General features: G+C 33.8%; 2 protein-coding genes across 2 annotated transcripts; one reads left to right on the forward strand and one right to left on the reverse strand.

Annotated features, from left to right (window-relative positions):
* The first annotated feature begins 254 nt into the window (after positions 1–254).
* Positions 255–5,905, forward strand: LOC132556780 (uncharacterized). The gene is made up of 2 exons (XM_060221221.1): positions 255–306; positions 3,695–5,905. Exon 2 carries the CDS (start codon positions 3,714–3,716, stop codon positions 4,956–4,958), a length of 1,245 nt encoding a protein of 414 aa, XP_060077204.1. The 5' UTR covers positions 255–306; positions 3,695–3,713; the 3' UTR covers positions 4,959–5,905.
* Positions 5,906–8,493: 2,588 nt separating this feature from the next.
* On the reverse strand, positions 8,494–17,955 carry LOC132556745 (uncharacterized). Its single transcript, XM_060221187.1, has 7 exons — positions 17,830–17,955; positions 16,806–17,364; positions 16,176–16,360; positions 15,693–15,880; positions 14,304–14,493; positions 9,272–9,302; positions 8,494–8,534 (listed from the first exon to the last, which is right to left on the reverse strand). The coding sequence occupies exons 1-7, from the start codon at positions 17,953–17,955 to the stop codon at positions 8,494–8,496; spliced, it is 1,320 nt and encodes a 439-aa protein (XP_060077170.1).
* Positions 17,956–19,418: the final 1,463 nt, after the last annotated feature.

The raw sequence follows: 19,418 nt of genomic DNA on the forward strand, positions 1-19,418 counted from the left end.
AGTTAATAATATATGAGAAAAAGTAGTAGTTTTCACAAAGACAAGAGGATAGTGGATGACAGTACAGATTTAAACGAATGTAATTTTATCGACTATCTAAGTCTCGAAAAAGGAGTCGCTGTCGAATGAAAGTTTGAAATGAAGGACGAAGCTTTTTAAAGCGTTGCAGAGACGTAGTGTTTTGATTTTTGACAAGTGCAGTCGTCTCGACTTTCAGCTCTAGAGCAATTACAACAAGGTATAGTGATTTAGGCATAGACCAGTCTTTATATTTTATGTCACTTCGTTCAACTAGACATTTCGAAGGTAAAAATCTGATGTGCCCTAGTGCATGAAGCATGCATATAAATATAGAAACGACGAGTGTTGTATATCATTGTTTACTAGCAAATCTGTGTATCTGATGGTAACGCTTGGACCCTGCTGGAAACCAAACACTCATGAATGCTTTAGTTACAGCGGTTATCTTTGCGAGACATCTTCAAACTTTGCAATTTTACAACTCTTTTTGTCTTTTATATTTAATTTTATGTTAATTAGATTTGAAACTACCAACACATCAGTGTAGGCGAGCACAGCAAAGAGTGATCGGTATGTACAAGGTGGTAATTTAAGTGTTACTGACTACAACATGTGGTATATAACCCTGGTAAATACTAGATGCAATATATCATTCAACTATGAAAAACCTCTCTATTGCTTGATCGGTCGAGCGTTTGACTTGTAAGTTTATGTGTTTGAATACTAGCGGGCATTGAAATTAATTGTGACCTCTGTTAGTCACACCTGACTAAACAACTACCAAAGAGGAACATGAAGCTATATATTTTTCTGGCTTTGACATCTCATTAAATGTTGTAGAAAATAAAGTTACAGATAGTAGTAAATTATTTCTAAGACCAGTATACAATTATGAACAATACAAATTCTCGTTCTTGTGCATATGGTCATAGAATTGAACAAATTAGTCGAGGATGTAGTGCACCTCAGCATTGGAGGCATGCAAAAATGCGGTATTCTAATGGTTCATCTAAAGCATACAAATTAGTATGAATGGGTCTGACTTCCTATCCATGATTTTCATTTCGTCATTGACCAAGTTTTGCCTTGGTTACAGCAAAATTGCAGATAGATAGTAATAATCCTTAGGACTAACCAACACAACATGTAGTCATTATATTTTTTCCTTTGGCATTCTGTATTCATTTCACATTTTAAACTTTTTTCAAGGTCCATTGGTGCAATATAACTCAAACCAAACAAAACATTATTTTTGTAGGCAGTCTGATATCCAGTAGCATCACAACGACTGCTATCTTAAAAGCACATTTTAAACTTCTTCTCCACTACCACTGTTACTATTGAGCGTAAAACTGGGGGAGAGGGAGATGCTAGAAAATTGTTATTTTTCAATCTTGTCAAAAAGGCAACATGATCACACAATTATTGTTTTTCAGAACAACAATTATATTGAACTTCATAAGTTCCACCAGTGAGATATTAAATTAACTGAAAATTGTCTGGAATGATCATAAGGTGGTCTTGAACAAGTGTTGTTATGATTTGGATTGATATGAAATCCAATAAGGCTGCCATCTTGAATCTTTTATTTGATTTGGTGTCATTAAGTCGAAAATAGGTGGGGATGTTAAAGGAAAAGATTTCTACTTATGACTGTCTACTACTGTTATATATTAATAACTAAACTACTTAATTATATCACCTGTATGGTTTTAGTACACATCTTTAAGGCTGTTTTATTACAAAAAAAGAATTAGAAATTAATAAATTGAGATAGAAACGAAATTCATTTTGCCTTTTTAACCCCTCATTTAGTTTCTCAAATGTATTTCCAAAATTATGAAATGTATGTACAATTAAAATGTATACAGCATTTATGGTCAGGCTACTGAAAAATTATTTTCCTCTTGTTTCCAAATAGATAATAATTTTTGTCCTTTGACATTTCATTATACTTTGATGAATTTTCTTTGAAAAAGAATGTATCAGAAATTGAAAGGTAATTTTATTACAAATGAAATTTCATTTTTGGGCCTATAGCAATTGTTGGGAACTATTATCATGTGTTTCCAATCATTAAGTAAATATAATGATGGATGACACTCAACTCAATATTCAAACTTCATTAACTCATCAGAAGGATTTTATCTCTTTGTTTTTCCCATGCCAAACAACTTAGTAAGATGATATAATTGTACCATATTGATGCATTTCCTTCACCATGAAATGGCCAGGACATATATAGTATCATTGCCCTTGTCATTCAGTGATAATTTGGTGTATGTTTGTTTGCTCTTTTGTGAATGGAGATATTGAACAGTTTTGCCCAAAACTGCATATGGAATTAAAAGGAAATACGAATAATGTATGATAAATAAAATTGAACGTTGCCAAGTATATCTGTAGTGGTAATTTATAGAATATGACTGTTAAATCTTTGTTGTTTATGATATATTGTTCTAGTCCCATTTGTGTGTCACTTTTGTTGTGTGCTCATATTGATCTTGGTTTTCGGCCCCTAGAGGCCTGAGCGGTGGGACCAAAAAGGGAAAATCGTGTACGGTCTTTTAAATTCACTCCTCTGAAAGAATGAATAGATATTGCCCATATTTGGTCTGAAGCATTCTTGGGTGAAGAGGAATCATCTTGAATAAATGTTAACCTCCGTTCCCTGGATGGGGGCCTGAAAAGCGGAAAAGTGTAAATTCTTTTAAATCCTACTCCACCTGTTGGAGGGATGTTTGGATTTTACCCAAATTTGGTCTGAAGCATTCTTTGATGGAAGGAAATCAATCTTGTAAAGATATTAAGTCTCGGGCAACCTGGAGTGGGCAAAGCGGGACCCAATAGAGAAATGGGACACATTCTTCAAATATCTTTTTACTTAAAATCCTACTCCTCCAGCAGGAATGATTGGAATTTGCCAAGATTTGGTTAGAAACATTCTTGGGTGAAGTGGAATCAATTTTGTATAAACTTTTCATTTTGGTTTTCCCCGGGAAGGGCAAGGTACAGTAGGGAAATAGAGCAAATATTTTAAAATCATTCTTCTTCTGTAGGAATACAGGGAGTGTCCCAATATAGCCTGAAGCATACTTGGGTGAAGAGTAATCAATCATGCACAAATAGTGGATCTCAGCCCATAGGGCAGGAGGGGTGGGGCCTTATAGGAGAAGTAGGGAAAATTCTTCAAAATCATTTTTCTTATACAGGAAAGGTCTGGATTTTGTCTTGAGACATGCTTGAGTGAAGGAGATCAATTTTGTATAAACATTGGGTTCTGGCCCCTTGGGGTGGGAGGGGCAGGGCCAAATAGTTGAAATAGAGGAAATTCTTTAAAATCCTTATTTTGTTTTATCTGAAAACATCCTTGGTGAAGAGGACTTTGTTTTTTCCAAACAGTGCATCTAATCCTCTTAGTGGGGAGGGGCAAGTCTATTACGGGGAAGTAGATTCAAATGTTTTAATTACTTTTCCTTTTGTTTGAATTAATCAAATTCAGCAAACTAAACTAAGTTTGTAATACAGGACCTATGGGCCTCTTGTTATTTTGAATCAAAACTTATGCAGACATGTTTCTTAAATTCAATATATTTAGATTGTTACTGAGTAAGTTAAAGAGGAATTCTGGAAGGGAAGTTGATAATAATTCACAAATTTATAATTTTTGCAGGTCGGTTGGATGGACCATCATGGGAAACTCCAACAGCCACAAGCGGACTGGATGTTCCAACAAAGTGGAGCACTGGTCATTGATCCAGAATACACCAGTAACTGGAGTCTTGCAGTCTTGTTCTTATGGGAGATGGATAAAAACTCAGCGCAGCATCTGTGGCTATGCAGACTATGCTGACTTCACTACTTGTCGTGAGTCCAGGAGAAGATGTGGAGTACTTGCCAAACCTGACACTACATGTGGACGGTACTTTGTGCCAAGTTTCAAATCCAAGTCAGAATTGCTGATTGTAGAAAAGCAGAAATGGTATGTTGGTAACTTCAAACTCCCACGTGTACCTGTCCCAGACCCACAGTGGGTTCGCCATTCCCAACATAATCGAAATCGAAGGGAATGCAGTGTGGTTGCATACAGCAATGGACTTGTTGTTGTTCAAATAAACACCAACAGGTATTATTTGTCACCAAAATTCTATATACTAGACATTGAAACAGGTCAGGTTGTCGGCCATTTTCTGATGTTCTACCACTGTAGGAGATGGTATGAGTGCTATATTTCACCCAATAAACACAGAATTCTTTTACGTCCTGACAGTCTCACAAGGGTGGTTGCTTTACCTGACAATTACCTGTTGGAAAATGTCTACATTAATCCAAACACCAATCACTCTAGTCTGTCCGTGGGAACCATCCCGCCAATTTTTCGTGCTCATGTTATGACATTTAATGCCTTAGCTGGTGACAACAGAATTGTCATGGCAAGCCAGAAAGATCTAGAAATCCGCTCTGTGGAAACATGGGATATTCTGTATGGTGTTCAGAATCTGGATCTCCCAACAAACATACAACAGATGAAATCCAGTCCTCTTGGTGACTTCATCGCTCTACGCTGTGTTCACCCTGTTCATTGTAAGGAATACAGCGTCAATGTAATTGCTGTGCTCAACTTCAGAACTTTAGACATTTTGTTCAAAGTGGATGTGTGTGGTTGCTACTGGCCTGTGTCAGAGGTTATCAATCTCCAAGTGTTCCCTTACTTCTCGCCTGGAGAAGCATCCATTTCTCTGATGAAGAACTGTACCTATCACCGCAAGGTTGTCACATACAAGCTCCCTATTCCCCGCTTGAATTTGCAATACCTGTGTCGCAGAGCAATACTCCATCTCACAAATTTCAGAGATCTGAGCAAACTTCCTCTTCCAAAGAAGATCATCAGCTTTCTCCAGGCTAAACCACCTGTTATCAAGGACAAGCCATTGTAATTGTTCAGCTCTCACCACATGAATAACTATCACTTTTGAAATCTGAAAGATTTAGCAAATTTGGAAAGTTTATCATATGTCTCTCTATCATTTCATATTATATCTACAACATACAAGCAGGACAAAATCATCAATGTCTTTCCATTTTCAAATAACTTTCAAACATTTATAAACCTGGATGGAAAAAGTGTTTTATGTTATTAGATGTTTTACCTAAATTTCTGAGAGGGAGTGTTTCAGTCCGTATCATTGCAGATGGGCATACATGTATCATTTTAGTCAAATAGATTATTTAACAAAATGCCGGAGACAATGAGGTTGATATGATTTGAGATTTGTCTTATAGTGACATGCATGAACCGATTAAATACATAAATTTTGTACCACCTCTAAGATTACAAAATAGTGAGGAGACAACTTATTCATTTTTAGGGGCTTTCCCTGTTTGGCAGATCTAGCCTACTATTTTTACTAGAGCCAGCAGTAGATTTATAGACCATTCACACAAAGTCACTTCTCCAAACAGAAGCTAGATAAGCATTATTGACTGTTTTGTAAATGTATTCACTAATCAATAAGAGTTTTACAGTAACTGATCACGGTCCTAAGGTAAAGCCAATGCCACAGTATGACAAAGAATGATATATAGCTGTTGCGTTGTTTCTAGAGTAACCATCTCTTACCTTGGACAGGTAAATCCACACTTTTTAGTGGTATCAGATCTTGTCTTGGGTTTAGACAGAGGGGTTTCCTTCTCAGGACAATGACATGATGTCACAGTAACAATTCAATGGCAACAATTAAATCATGTTAACAACATAACCTAACTCGCAAGTACTAACTTCCAAGGGGGTAAAAAATTCTATAAATCTTGGTCCTATGATAAAGCCAATGTCATGGTACAATACTTGATAATAAGTGTTGTCTGGTGTCTAGAGTTACTCATCATAGTCTAGAGTTACTCATCATAGTCCGAGGGTAAAGCTGATGTTATGATATGATAATGGACAATAACTGTTTTGTAGTGTCTAGAGTAACTCATCTTAGTCCAAGGGTAAAGCCGATGTTACAGTGCGATAATTGACAATAACTGTTGTGTGGTGTCTAGAGTAACTCATTATAGTCCGAGGGTAAAGCTGATGTTATGGAACGATAATGGACAATAACTGTTGTGTGGTGTCTAGAGTAACTCATCTTAGTCCTAGGGTAAAGCCAATGATATGGTATGATAATGGATAAGTGTTGTGTGGTGTCTAGAGTAACTCATCATAGTCCGAGGGTAAAGCTGATGTTATGGAACGATAATGGACAATAACTGTTGTGTGGTGTCTAGAGTAACTCATCTTAGTCCTAGGGTAAAGCCAATGATATGGTATGATAATGGATAAGTGTTGTGTGGTGTCTAGAGTAACTCATCATAGTCCGAGGGTAAAGCTGATGTTATGGAACGATAATGGACAATAACTGTTGTGTGGTGTCTAGAGTAACTCATCTTAGTCCTAGGGTAAAGCCAATGATATGGTATGATAATGGATAACTGTTGTGTGGTGTCTAGAGTAACTCATTATAGTCCGAGGGTAAAGCTGATGTTATGGAACGATAATGGACAATAACTGTTGTGTGGTGTCTAGAGTAACTCATCATAGTCCGAGGGTAAAGCTGATGTTATGGAACGATAATAGACAATAACTGTTGTGTTGTGTCTAGAGTAACTCATCTTAGTCCTAGGGTAAAGCCAATGATATGGTATGATAATGGATAAGTGTTGTGTGGTGTCTAGAGTAACTCATCATAGTCCGAGGGTAAAGCTGATGTTATGGAACGATAATGGACAATAACTGTTGTGTGGTGTCTAGAGTAACTCTTCTTTGTCCTAGGGTAGAGCCAGTGATATGGTATGATAAAGAATAACAGCTGTTGCTTGGTGTCAAGGTTAACTCACTGCAGTCCTGGGGTAAAGCTAATATCATGGTATAACAAAGGATGATGACTGTTTCCTGAAGTCCAATGTCCAGTTTGCTTGGGTATCAAAAGGTATAGAGGAATATCCTCTGAAATGTTACACACATCTTTGTAGAACTAATGTTACCTCACCCCCTTTTCTTACTGCTAACAACTATTGGGAGTGTGGGGGAGGGAGTAGGCCATTATGACTGAGTGGTTAAGGTGTCTCACCATCATTATCACTAGCCCTCCACCTCTGGGTTGTGGAAGCAAGTCCTACGTTGGGTAGTCACCAGGTACTGGCCTCAGGTTTCTTCCACCAACCACATCCTGAAATGACCCTGGCTGTCAATAGGACATAAAGCAACAACAAACAGTTGCAACAGTAAGATATCAACCAAACTCTGCACTACAAAGACAATTCTAATTAATCACGAACATTTCAAATATGTTTTACTCACCATAAACAATGCTTTAAGAAACTTTTCTCCAACTTTCGTACTTAACTTGTTGGGAAGAGCCAGTCTGAATTAATTTTACACATACTCTAAAGGCAATAGTTTAATCCTTTTGAATCTGACATGTATGTCATCGTCAAGCCATTTAAACTTTACTGTGATTTTGGTTGATGATGATGCTAAGCTCCCACTAGTCTACATCATCATTAAATTACAACACTTGTCACAATTTCTCTTAAAGCATTCTTGTTGGCTGGGATGGAAACAGAGAATCAAGAGATCTGACTGTGGGAGGGAACCTATGGTCAGACAGTTGACCACATACCTTCTCACACTGAGCAGTAAATCAGACACCATGAAAGGCATACAGATTACCTCTGTACCATCTAACCATCCTAACCTCATATGATATCCCCAAGAACTGTAACCATTAATTAGGTTAGAATGTCTATCATAAATGTCTCATCAAAATATCTAAAAATGCTAGACTGAAATATGTTCAATGACTAAAAATCAAAGCTCTTATAAATGTGCCTGCAATGAGTGTATATATAAAAAAAAAACATCAAAATGAGATCGCCTCTATGGACAACAGAAGGCAGCATATATTCACAAGAAACACATGTAATATTTACATTTTTTCATGTGATCAACTTAATTATAGAATATAGTATTGAAGATATATTTTGAGATGTTTTTTTTCTAGCCCATTATCTTCGTTTTTACTCTGACCAAACTTTACCTTTTTTTAACCCAACATGAAATTTATAAAAACAGAGAAAGATATTGTCTTTGATTTGAAATTTATGAAAGGGCTATTATTTCCTAATGCTATGTATGTAATATTGCATCTCCAGCCTATGCTAGTGGTCCCCTTTTAGGATTTGATATCCAGTTATTTTTAATATTCCATTAAGGGAATATAGATGTATTTAGAATATTGTATGTCTCATTTAATTTGTCTTGCCTTAGAAACAAAACATAGTGAATTTGTATATTTGTTTAATGTACTACATTTTATATGTATTAACATTTTATATGGTTGTTGAAACAGTATATAGTAAGATTATAAAGTCAGTTTTTAATCATGCTTTATTTACATATATACAATTGTTTGACATCATCAAGGCTCCCTACATATTACAAATATTCAACATTATTTTTATTATCTCTGCTTAGTTCAAAGTTTTTCAGATTTTCAGACGTCTCAGTATGGAGGTGTAAGTCAAAAGAAACAGAAATACTCATTATCTCTTTGTTTCAGTGGATCATATTAATTCAGAGATAAATATTTTTGTCATGTAATGTTTCAAGTGATATGTCCTTCACAGAAGTAATATTACTTGAACGCTTATAACTTACTAATCAAGAGAGATACAAATTCCCACCTACATGTATTGGGAGGGAAGAGAAACTGCACTAAATAGGAGGGACTTACCATTTCAGTATAAACTAATAATACTTACAGTTCTTATATACATTTATCTGTACATGTATAGACATTGTTATTCTCTATAGCTTTAACCATATACTGGTGCTAGAAATATTTATCAGATGTCAGCCAAATGTGACACAGCTTTTACTTTAAAAAAATATGCGTAAATTTTTACATTTCTACAGTATAGAACATGCTTGTGAGGGATTATCCATGAATATTGATTTTTGTAATTGTCTGCCAAGATGCTGCTATTGATATGTTCAAATACTCGTGTTTAACTGCAAGCTCACATTGTTAGTTTTACCAATTGTCAGTAAAGGAAAAATACTTTGTAGTGGGAAGCACCTTAATTTGAATAACAAAAACTGTTACGAAGCAAGTTCCTTCCAGAAGAAACACTAAATGGTGGTCTTTTTTTCGATGCTGAAGAAGACATAACTGTCATATTACTGGATAATTTAAGAAAGGCTTACTTTCAGCGTGTGACATGAAGGTAAGGCATATCTTATATCAAAGGATTAGAGATATAACTGGTTTTAAAGTCATTTTTTTACAGTTATTTCTTTGAATTTCAAACATTAGTTCTCAACACTTTCTTACATTGATATGGAATTACATTTATGATATTCTTTAATATTTATTTTCATAAGCTCTATTGTATATTGGTTGTTTTCTTATATTTGCAGAGATGTGATGGATGACAGGATTCCTCAGTTATTGTAAGGTAGGATTTTGATATACAGATTTTACGCATAGATTTATAATCTGTAAATGATGTACTTAAGAATATTCAGATATCAGCAAAATCTTATCAAAAATATTCAAATCATTTGTGATAAATTGTTCATAAAATATGTTTTAATTTTCAAACAAATCTCACCTTGCTTTGTTACTTACATGTAAGTCTCTCTTTCAGTACATCTTACGGTAATATTGATATATTTTGTACTCCACTAGAAATTTGTTAATATTTTATAATCAGTTCAAATTAGTAAGACCAAACATGGAAAAAAATACAGGTTAGAATAAGAAATCTACTGTTTCTTTTTTTTTGCAGATTGTTACTTCTGAAATTGCACACTACATTGGAACATTTTGATGCATTATAAGCTGTCTACCATGATGAGATCCTGTGTCTTCTTCGTCTTTGGTGGTAGTATTTTAATAAAACATCTGCTTGATTTGTATTATATGAATTTTTTATTTATTTAAAAATTTATTTCAATTTACTTTGGTGCTTGAACATTTTATGCTATAGTAAGGTATTAAGTTGCTGGTATATACCAAAACTAGCTGATGTCCAAATTCTCAACCAAGGATGTGTAATACATTTACATACATGCTATACATCCAGGGCTAAGCCCAGTCTGAGTCACTAAAAACTGGAATGTGGTTAACTGATATTAAAGTCCATCGATATTTAGCTCGGTTAAACCAAACTTCCTTACAATATATTGTAATATACATGGGATTATATACATGTACGGAAGTATATGTATCTATTTTAATTATAATCAAGAAATAAATAAAAGATAAATCTAGAGGCAAATTTGGAAAAATATTTGATAAAGTAGAAAATTACAATGGTTATAGAAAATCAATAATTACTTTTACTATAATGATTTATTTTGCAATTTTTTTACCCTATATGAAATGAATTATACATTACTTAATTTTTGTTATACAGACCAGGTAGGCTATTATTTCTAAACTTTTTATAAAAAAACTGACTCAAGTTGATTATAGCCACCTAATGTTTTTATCCAAATTTATTAGAACTGCCAAACTGCCTTAGTGTTTACTAATCTTTTTTGATGTTTGGTTCATTGAAGTAGCTGCCAAATATAGCATGACTGCCATTACGATATAATTGTGTTCCTAGAAATTGTTATTTTTTTCTCTGCCCATGGTTTGAGGAAAAGAAAAAAATGCATATTATGGGGAAAAGTGTGAGTGAGATTTTACCTCAAACCAGTTTTATATTATAACCAGTTTTGTTTATTAAACCCAAGAAAAATTGCCCGAAAGGTATACAAAATGGAAACACTAGATCAGTATCTCCAGGGTGGAGATGAAGTTTTAATGAAAATGCAAAATGCTTGAGTTGAGTGTTAGTCATGGTATTTTGAAAACATATGATAGTCCCAGAGACAAGACTGTAAACATTTTAATCGTATGGCTGACAAATGCTGTAGTATCATCATTTAGTCCCAGAGACAAGACTGTAAACATTTTAATATTATGGCTGACAAATGCTGTAGTATCATCATTTAGTCCCAGAGACAAGACTGTAAACATTTTAATATTATGGCTGACAAATGCAGTATCATCAATCCCAGAGACAAGACTGTAAACATTTTAATATTATGGCTGACAAATGCTGTAGTATCATCATTTAGTCCCAGAGACAAGACTGTAAACATTTTAATATTATGGCTGACAAATGCTGTAGTATCATCATTTAGTCCCAGAGACAAGACTGTAAACATTTTAATATTATGGCTGACAAATGCTGTAGTATCATCATTTAGTCCCAGAGACAAGACTGTAAACATTTTAATATTATGGCTGACAAATGCTGTAGTATCATCATTTAGTCCCAGAGACAAGACTGTAAACATTTTAATATTATGGCTGACAAATGCTGTAGTATCATCATTATCCATTGTTTATCCATTGTTAATAGTGCCTATTAATATAGACATTTATACAGACAACATTAGTTCATGAGAGAGGTTATTAGTTCATTAGAGCTGTTATTATTACTAACCATTGTATAAATATTAACAACAGCATAATGTTATATATTCAATGCAATATATTTATAAGAACATGTTTAAGTTTATTTGCATGTTTTGATGTAACATAAATACCAGTCCTTTCTTCCAAAGAACCTGAACACATCATATACACATTTTGTATTTACATTTTTATCTATTAAGTGTATGTGATTGTATGTTCCCAACTCTTCTGCATTAAGCAGAAGAAAAAATGACCTACAGCATGCTGACTATTTGAATAATTCTTTTCATTAATTTAAATAGATGTGCTATGTCCTTGTGTGCTACAAACATACACAATACCTTTTTCCATGAAAACGAAGAAATTCACTTTTTTCACGGTCATTTCTCGTGCAGTCGAGGTGGATCCTCCTTTCTAACTGGTACTTTGGTATATTTTATGTAAATATCAGGTCCCTTTTTTCTCAGATCTTTGAATTCTATTCATTATGAACCTACATTGTTAAGATACCAAAGTTACTTTTAAATCAAATTAATCACTTTGTGCACATAATACATATTACCATATAATATATAGTAAGTGTTGTATCGTTGTGTCTAGTGTAGGGTATGCTATACTATAAATATTCAAACTTTTTAGCTTCACTAAGTATATTTTACTCATAGTTGTGATATTTATTATGGTTATTTATTTGGATTTGTTATTGTCTTTTATGTACTTGCCTGTTATAATGCCCCATTGATTCCTATATAGAGTTCTACATAATATTTACCTTTATGTTGATTTTTTATGGATTTACCTTTTCACTTGAGTTGCTTGATTGTTGTGACAAGTGCTGACTTTTTATTTAGTATTTCTTTAATCTTTGAGTTAAGTTGAAACAAAGTTTGCAAATTTGATGTTAGTGTTTTATGATAAATCCAGAAAATTACTCCAGTTACCATTTGTTTACAAGTTTTCATACATCATAAAACATTGTAAAACAGTGTGTGTATTTGTGATGTATTTCATACAAAAAATCCTGCCTTTGAAGCCAATATATACAGTTTTTATAATATAATAATTATTATTTTGATGTGGTTAACTTCCCATTCTAGAATATTCTCTGTACAGGAGAACATTTTTAAGTATTTATCCAAAATGCACTGTTGATAGTCTGGCAAACTAAAACGTAGCACATATCCAGTTTTCATTTTTTTTTATTTGTTTTGTTTTTTTTGTTTTTTTTTTGCGGGGAGGAGGGTGCTTTTTGCTTGAGATTTTTAACCTGAGTACAGTACTCTGGTATATTGTTTTTGCTGTAATACTCGAACGTTTTATTTTACCTTTTATAGTGCTTTGTGTTGTGTGCCAAGTATTTTTATTTGATATTGAGTATGTTAAATCCGTTCATCGTCCTGTATTTCTTATTTTATAATTTATTTTTATTTTATTATTAACTTATTTAGATATTGAAGTGTGTTCATTATTGTATTAAGATTCGAAAATAACTGTCTACTGCTGATTCTATTCATTCTATTATTATTTACACAAACTGTGAGCAGTCATGATAGATGCGTCACATTTCAGATTCCTGTACTTTAATTTTTCTTGCCGATATTGTTATTATATAATTGAACTTTAAATTAACTTAATGCTATGGCATGTTGTAATCCAAGATATTTTTTGCTTTTAAATCTAGTACCGGAAAAACCTTTAAAATGGTAGTGATTCAGAACAAAACGCTAAATGCAGTTTGGGTCGAACGCTATGTTATACTGGGTACTGCATAATATTTACTGTTGTGTATAGTGTATCTTGTATATTAATTTGATATTGAAACGTAAATAACGAAGGAAGGCATTTTTTTGACAAAATACGCTTCCTTTCTCATTTTGATTGGTAGAAGCAGCATTGTGTTTTCAATACACATTTTACGTTGTATTTGTGGTAATATTTGGTGTCATAGGAACAGCAGTCTGATATTTGGATGTTAATTGATAAATATCATTGTTTACAATTTGCAGCCATGATCAGTACAGTGAACGACATTTTTTAGTGCAAAGATATAGTTATCATCAAGAGACTTGTCCCATCGACGATAGAGAAGGCAATGCACTCACTGTTTATTGGTATTGTGATCTCGTTGACCTTCATCTGAGAGGTAAAGTTGCTAGGACTTTAGATATATATTATCACAACTGTTTCTGTTCATGAAGCAGATGACGCATACTCTTCTAAAATCTTTAATTTGTTGGAGGGGTGGCTGTTGCTATTGACGTTGAGTTGCACATTTGTTTCCCATTTTATTAAAGTCTTACTTTAATATGTATGAACGTAATTACAATGCCTTATGCCTTATTGAACATTTTTTTCCTTCGGTCATTGACTTTAATTGATAAAATAGTGACACAAAAGTGCCTTTCACCAGGAGTTTTGTATTAAGAGCGACACTTGTAACAAACTTTTCCGATCGTGATTTTGAAGGAGAATTAGTCTGCAGATACATATTTTAAACTGGAAAAGAGTGAATTATGACAAAAAATACGTGAAATTCGAATTGGATTTATTAATAGTGTTTGAAGTTGTGTAACGGGAAATATATCGCTGTATTTACGAAAATATTACGTGAGAATTTTAAATACCTCAACTTTAACACTTAACTCTGAAGACATTAAAGAGACATATATTTGATGTATAGTCCATTTGTGTACAGATCAAGTATGTTCAGATGAAATATATATTTTTGATGCCTTAGCTTCTTCACTGATCTTAAATATTATTGTATCGACGTTTTGTATTATATGCACTCAGATATAATTTAGCTGCTATAGTTAAACATTTTCGTTCTAATTCGCTTCTTGAATGATATAACTTCAGTGTTGATGACGAGCGGTTTTTTATGCAAATTATCCACATAGCCGCACAGTGCTTGACATAATGCACAACTCCTTTGTCGTCTGGTAGTGTATACCTGGAGAACAAAAAAAAGTATTTCACCAAAGTCATGATATCAAATATCTACTTTAGTTCAACCATTACCCTAATCTACGCTCTACACTCTGCTACTTAAAAGTGTAGTTTACACAAAGTTAGCGCAGATATTGTTTTAAACAGATAGCAAGTGTGTATCTTGTGATGAGCACGGAGATCCTTGAAAATGCGCCGTCAAAATATGACCTAATGTTCCATAAGAGTAAGTCTCTTCTGCCGAATTGACCTCGCCTGTCATATAAATCTAGGTCAGTTTAGATAATATAACGTTCTCAAATTGAGAGCAGGCATAGTAAAAACGAATATTTTATTTTGAGACACAGGAATAAGCATCGAACACTTCGTACTGAATACATCGCACAAAATATTTTCTGACGAGATTATGACAACAACCATCAACCTTTTCCCCAGCATCGTTTACCTTTATCTTTCGTCATTTGGAACAATCAGATATCAGATCAGCTGACACATGTTAAGCTGATGGTTGTAAACTATTTACACGAAAGGGCAATGAAAACAACAAAGCGTATAAGAAAGCTCATTGGTTCGGTAATCCTGTTGGTGACGTTGTTACTAAAAGTTGTAAGAAGACTGACACGTGAATAACTCTAATCAAATCAAATTTAAATTAAGTTGCAGTAGAGCCAAATATTGAATTAAAGTACACCATGCAGCTGTTTCGTCTTTCTAGGATTCACCACTGATGATACAGCCTAAATATTTGAAACATAGGAGACGAATTAGAAAAATCAAATTTGGTCGAAAGAAGTGTAAAACACCAGATGTGAAGGTGTACTGACCCCAAAATTTGGTAAAATTCATAACTTGCAATACTGAGTGATTTCAAAATTATTTCAAATGCATGTGTATATTCTGACCTGTACCACGATCGAAATCAATTTTAAAAGTTTGCAGGTTACGCCAAACGTCAGGAATTAAAGTCACCAGCAGTGCGTACTTGTACAAGCGAGGAAGTTAATTTTGTACTCGATTTATCTCTTTTTAAGTGAAAATGACGTCACTTTTCGTAATATTTGGTAAGTCTCCACGTTCAAAACAAAATCTTAAATGCATTAAACCCGTCTATAGGGATATAAAGTAGAAATCTACTAACATGATAACATGACAAACTTCTCACGTTAAATTGCACTTATCTAAGAAATTTTTTTTTGCCCTTACACAACGTAATTTTTCTGTGGTATGATCATGTCGCTGCTAGTGGTAAGCACACGTCCAGGAATGTGGATGATACTATACTTGATGTTGTCACTGTCGTTTTTGCCTTGTGGATTCGCCTGATAATTTGTGCTTTGTACCCGTTTCATTTTGACCCCCGCCGCGTCTGGGTAGTTCTTCTCAAATGTATCCTGCAATGAACATTTTATAAATTATGTAATTTTCTTAGATTTCGGAAGAGGCCACTGACAAGTAAACGTCACTTAAGTATTAAAATAAGTTATTTTAAAAGTGATCTTGACAGTCATTGTGTGTGCTTTTCAGAGGAAATAGTATTGGGTAAAAATCAGAACTAGCCCTTCAGAAGAAGCGATATAAGTTTATGTTTGACTATATCCTGTTCCTTTAGCTAGGCCAAAAAGACCCTAAACATCTGCACTTTACCAATAATTACCAAGATATTCTCGATCTTGATTGTCAATTTACCTCTAGAAAATAAAACATCATTTTCCATTCTTGTGGTAAGATGAACTCATTTACATCTATATTGGCTGCATATCCAAAGCCACGCAGGTATTCCATACAATGGAACAGAGCCACGCGCTTGTCCTGGTCTAACTGATAACGGACAGAATCGTTAGTCGTCGTGAAGAAACTACGATCGACGTCATCTGCAACATAGAAAAACAACATAATTTATACTTGTCAATCTCTTGAAGCAATCTTGTTTAAAGAGAATCAAAAGCTTATATGTCTGAATATTTTCATACAAGTCAATATATTTAATGAAGAAACAGAGTGATGTATAGTATGTCTATATTTATAAAAATAATCACTTATATAGGGGTTTCCGAGATTTCGATGACGCGTCGCTATTGTTACGCAGTTTGATTTAGTTGTTATGACACCGCCAAATAATGTCATCGAAAGTTTGTAATGTTTCGTATCGGTCTCATGATTTAAAGAAATGAAAAAAAAAACTTTTATTTGAATAAAAGTGTCTTGTTCAGGATGAAAAGACAACCTTTGTGAGAAGCTGACTAAACACATGAAATGTCTTGTAACATTCAGGTAATCTGCAAAGTCAGTAAATGTTTAAAATACAGTTTGACGTACCGTGTGATCTGCCGGGTAACGGGAAAGGGAATTCCTGAATATCCAGAAATCCATTTCTCATATAGTAACTTAACACTGTCATAACTTGTGCATCTGGAAGCTGAAGTACCAAGTATATGTTTTCTACTCCTGTAGATTTATAATACTCGAGCCATTCGATTAATTGCATAGGACTGACATCTTGTGTTACCACGGAATAGATAACAAATCTGTTGGGTGTTCTTTGCTTTGGGGGATAGATAACATTTGTAAACTGTTCAGTCATTGCACATTTCTTAGAAGCTGGTATCATAGCAACGGAAATCAATAGTTTTTGAATAGACGATAAGGAACATCTGTATTGTCGAGCAGATATAAGGTTTTCTTTGTATTCACCATTTAGTGGTTTTGCAAAAACTTGAATTAGCTGCTCTTTAGAAATCAAAATACAACATTTGTAGCTTTTGTCCTTTGACCCATCCCAGACATTTAAGGTTATTTGGCTTTCATCTTCAATGTGTACCACTGCAGAAAACACAGAAAGTAAGGTCGAATCTTGTAACCTGCTGTGATTGTGCTTCTGAAATGAAATGGGGGTAAAGATATACATAATGTATCACGCAGATAATACAAAAATGCAGATAATGAATTTCCCGACTCATAAATTGTATTACATTGATATATCACTTAAGCGATTACAGAGGTGTGTGCATGTCTGTCGATCTATCAAGCGAAAATAATTATTCTGTATTTAAAATCGTGTTCAATCTAGATTCTGATTTAATTCATTTGAGAATATTGGATGATGACCCGCTTCAGTGACAGTAGATTATAGCAATTACATTTGATAAAGTGACAGAATCATCATGAGTCCATGCGCATATGCTTAGCTGACAACATCCAAAACGGTCGCCATCTGGCGATTGTTTTTTTCTTTTTTTTTCACAATAAGGAGCTAAGAATATCTTCCCAGTACCTCTCAAGAAATAAAAGATTTGAACAGTCAGCCTTCTTTCTTAAAACTATATTCAATATAAACACTTACCCATACTGGTTTAAAGTACTCGAAATGTATTAAAAATGTGCAAATCATTATACCAAAAGTTGTGCTCACCAATGAACACACTTTCAAGGAAATTGGCATGCGCACGTGACAGGAACTGTAAACCATGTCCCTGTAACAGAGATAGAAATTATGTTAAATATATCACATTAGCTTCTCCATAACAATGTTGTAAGTTATAACATTTGGGTTGGGAAATAGCAGATCCACATTATTTTTAGAATTGTCAGTGTGAACTATAAAACTCATTGAAGTAGGTTTTAAAGAATAACTGTTTGTATCTATTTAGAGAATTCATTGTCCCGTTTAAAAAATCTGTTCATCAGTGACGCTTTTTAAGTAATAATGCTTCAGGTAATTTATATTTGTTCTGGATTGAATTTGACTACATTGTCATTATCAAGCTATCATTCAACCATAAACACAACAATACAAGTTTACGTCACCCATTGTGAAGTGTACATTAACGGTAAACCAACATATTTTATTTTGTAAAGCATATAAACATTTGATTATAAAATATGTTCTTGACTGAAGATTTCATCTTACGTCAGACTTTATCAAGAGGAAAGGAAATGAGACTATTAAAACAATCATTATGTACAGAATTTAATGATACAATGCTGAAGTGACGTTTCTTTAAATCAAATAATAACACTCTATAATAAGGAAGATATAAAGAGACAAACTGCATCGTCAAAATCCCATGAAAATATCACACCAATACGTACCGTTAGAATAGTGACAATGTCGATGAAGGGTTGACTTTACATGGTATGTAAAACGGACACTACACAGCCGAATAGAGTCCAAACACTCAAATGACCGTGTTCTACCCATACCTTGAATGTTATCAGTCACCATTGTTGTTTTATCTGCCGGCACGACGATAGTTCAAAAGGTGCTTTAAGGTCATAGTTCATCCAATTAAAATAATCGATCAATTGAAAAGTTGTCTCTATGTTTATATATATACCTTTAATCAAAGGTAATATTAGTGAAAAAAGTTATGCCCTGCGTAGAATCAAAGTCATTGAATTAACTTCTACTGCCACGGGTTAATTCATTAGAACAGTGGCTTTGTTCGGAATATACACATGTACTTGAGGTAATTTTAAAATCATCCGATATATGAGATATGCTAAATTTATTGTAAAGAGAAGGTATCTAGTTGATTTTATTGGGATGGAGTTTATTTGATTGTATGATTCTTTTTGTTTTATTCACAACTGTATATAAGAGAACTAAATAGCGAATTAAACTTTGGTAACAATGGCTACAACTTATCATTTTAAAGGTCAGGAAATATATCAATTAACAGCATGGACTAAGCTATATATCTAAATCTGTGCTGGCTTTTACACGAATCGTCTGCTATCTAAGAGAAATAAGAGTTACCTTGTGTATATTAAGTCAGTTGTAACTTATCTATTGCGCAGTTTAAACTTCAGGCAACACATTATTTTAATTGAAACTTCTTTTTAGCAACACTTAAACCTTGTTTTTTATCAATAATGTCAAGCTCTCGTATTGTATGTAACAATGTAAACTAGCATTTACGATCCAAAGCA

This window comes from Ylistrum balloti, unplaced genomic scaffold (assembly GCF_031769215.1).
Source record: "Ylistrum balloti isolate Yb309-2 unplaced genomic scaffold, AGI_CSIRO_Ybal_v1 Utg370590, whole genome shotgun sequence".
NCBI classification, from domain to species: Eukaryota; Metazoa; Mollusca; class Bivalvia; order Pectinida; family Pectinidae; genus Ylistrum; species Ylistrum balloti.

Bases quoted from the DNA above. Each gene is read 5' to 3' on its own strand.
- LOC132556780 (XM_060221221.1), top strand. From the start codon at position 3,714: ATGGGAAACTCCAACAGCCACAAGCGGACTGGATGTTCCAACAAAGTG.
- LOC132556745 (XM_060221187.1), bottom strand. From the start codon at position 17,955: ATGGTTTACAGTTCCTGTCACGTGCGCATGCCAATTTCCTTGAAAGTG. The intron at 17,365-17,829 runs GTAAGTGTTTAT...ATTTCATTTCAG, and splicing joins AGTACTTTAAACCAGTATGG to AAGCACAATCACAGCAGGTT. The intron at 15,881-16,175 runs GTAAATTGACAA...TGTTCATTGCAG, and splicing joins TGATGTTTTATTTTCTAGAG to GATACATTTGAGAAGAACTA.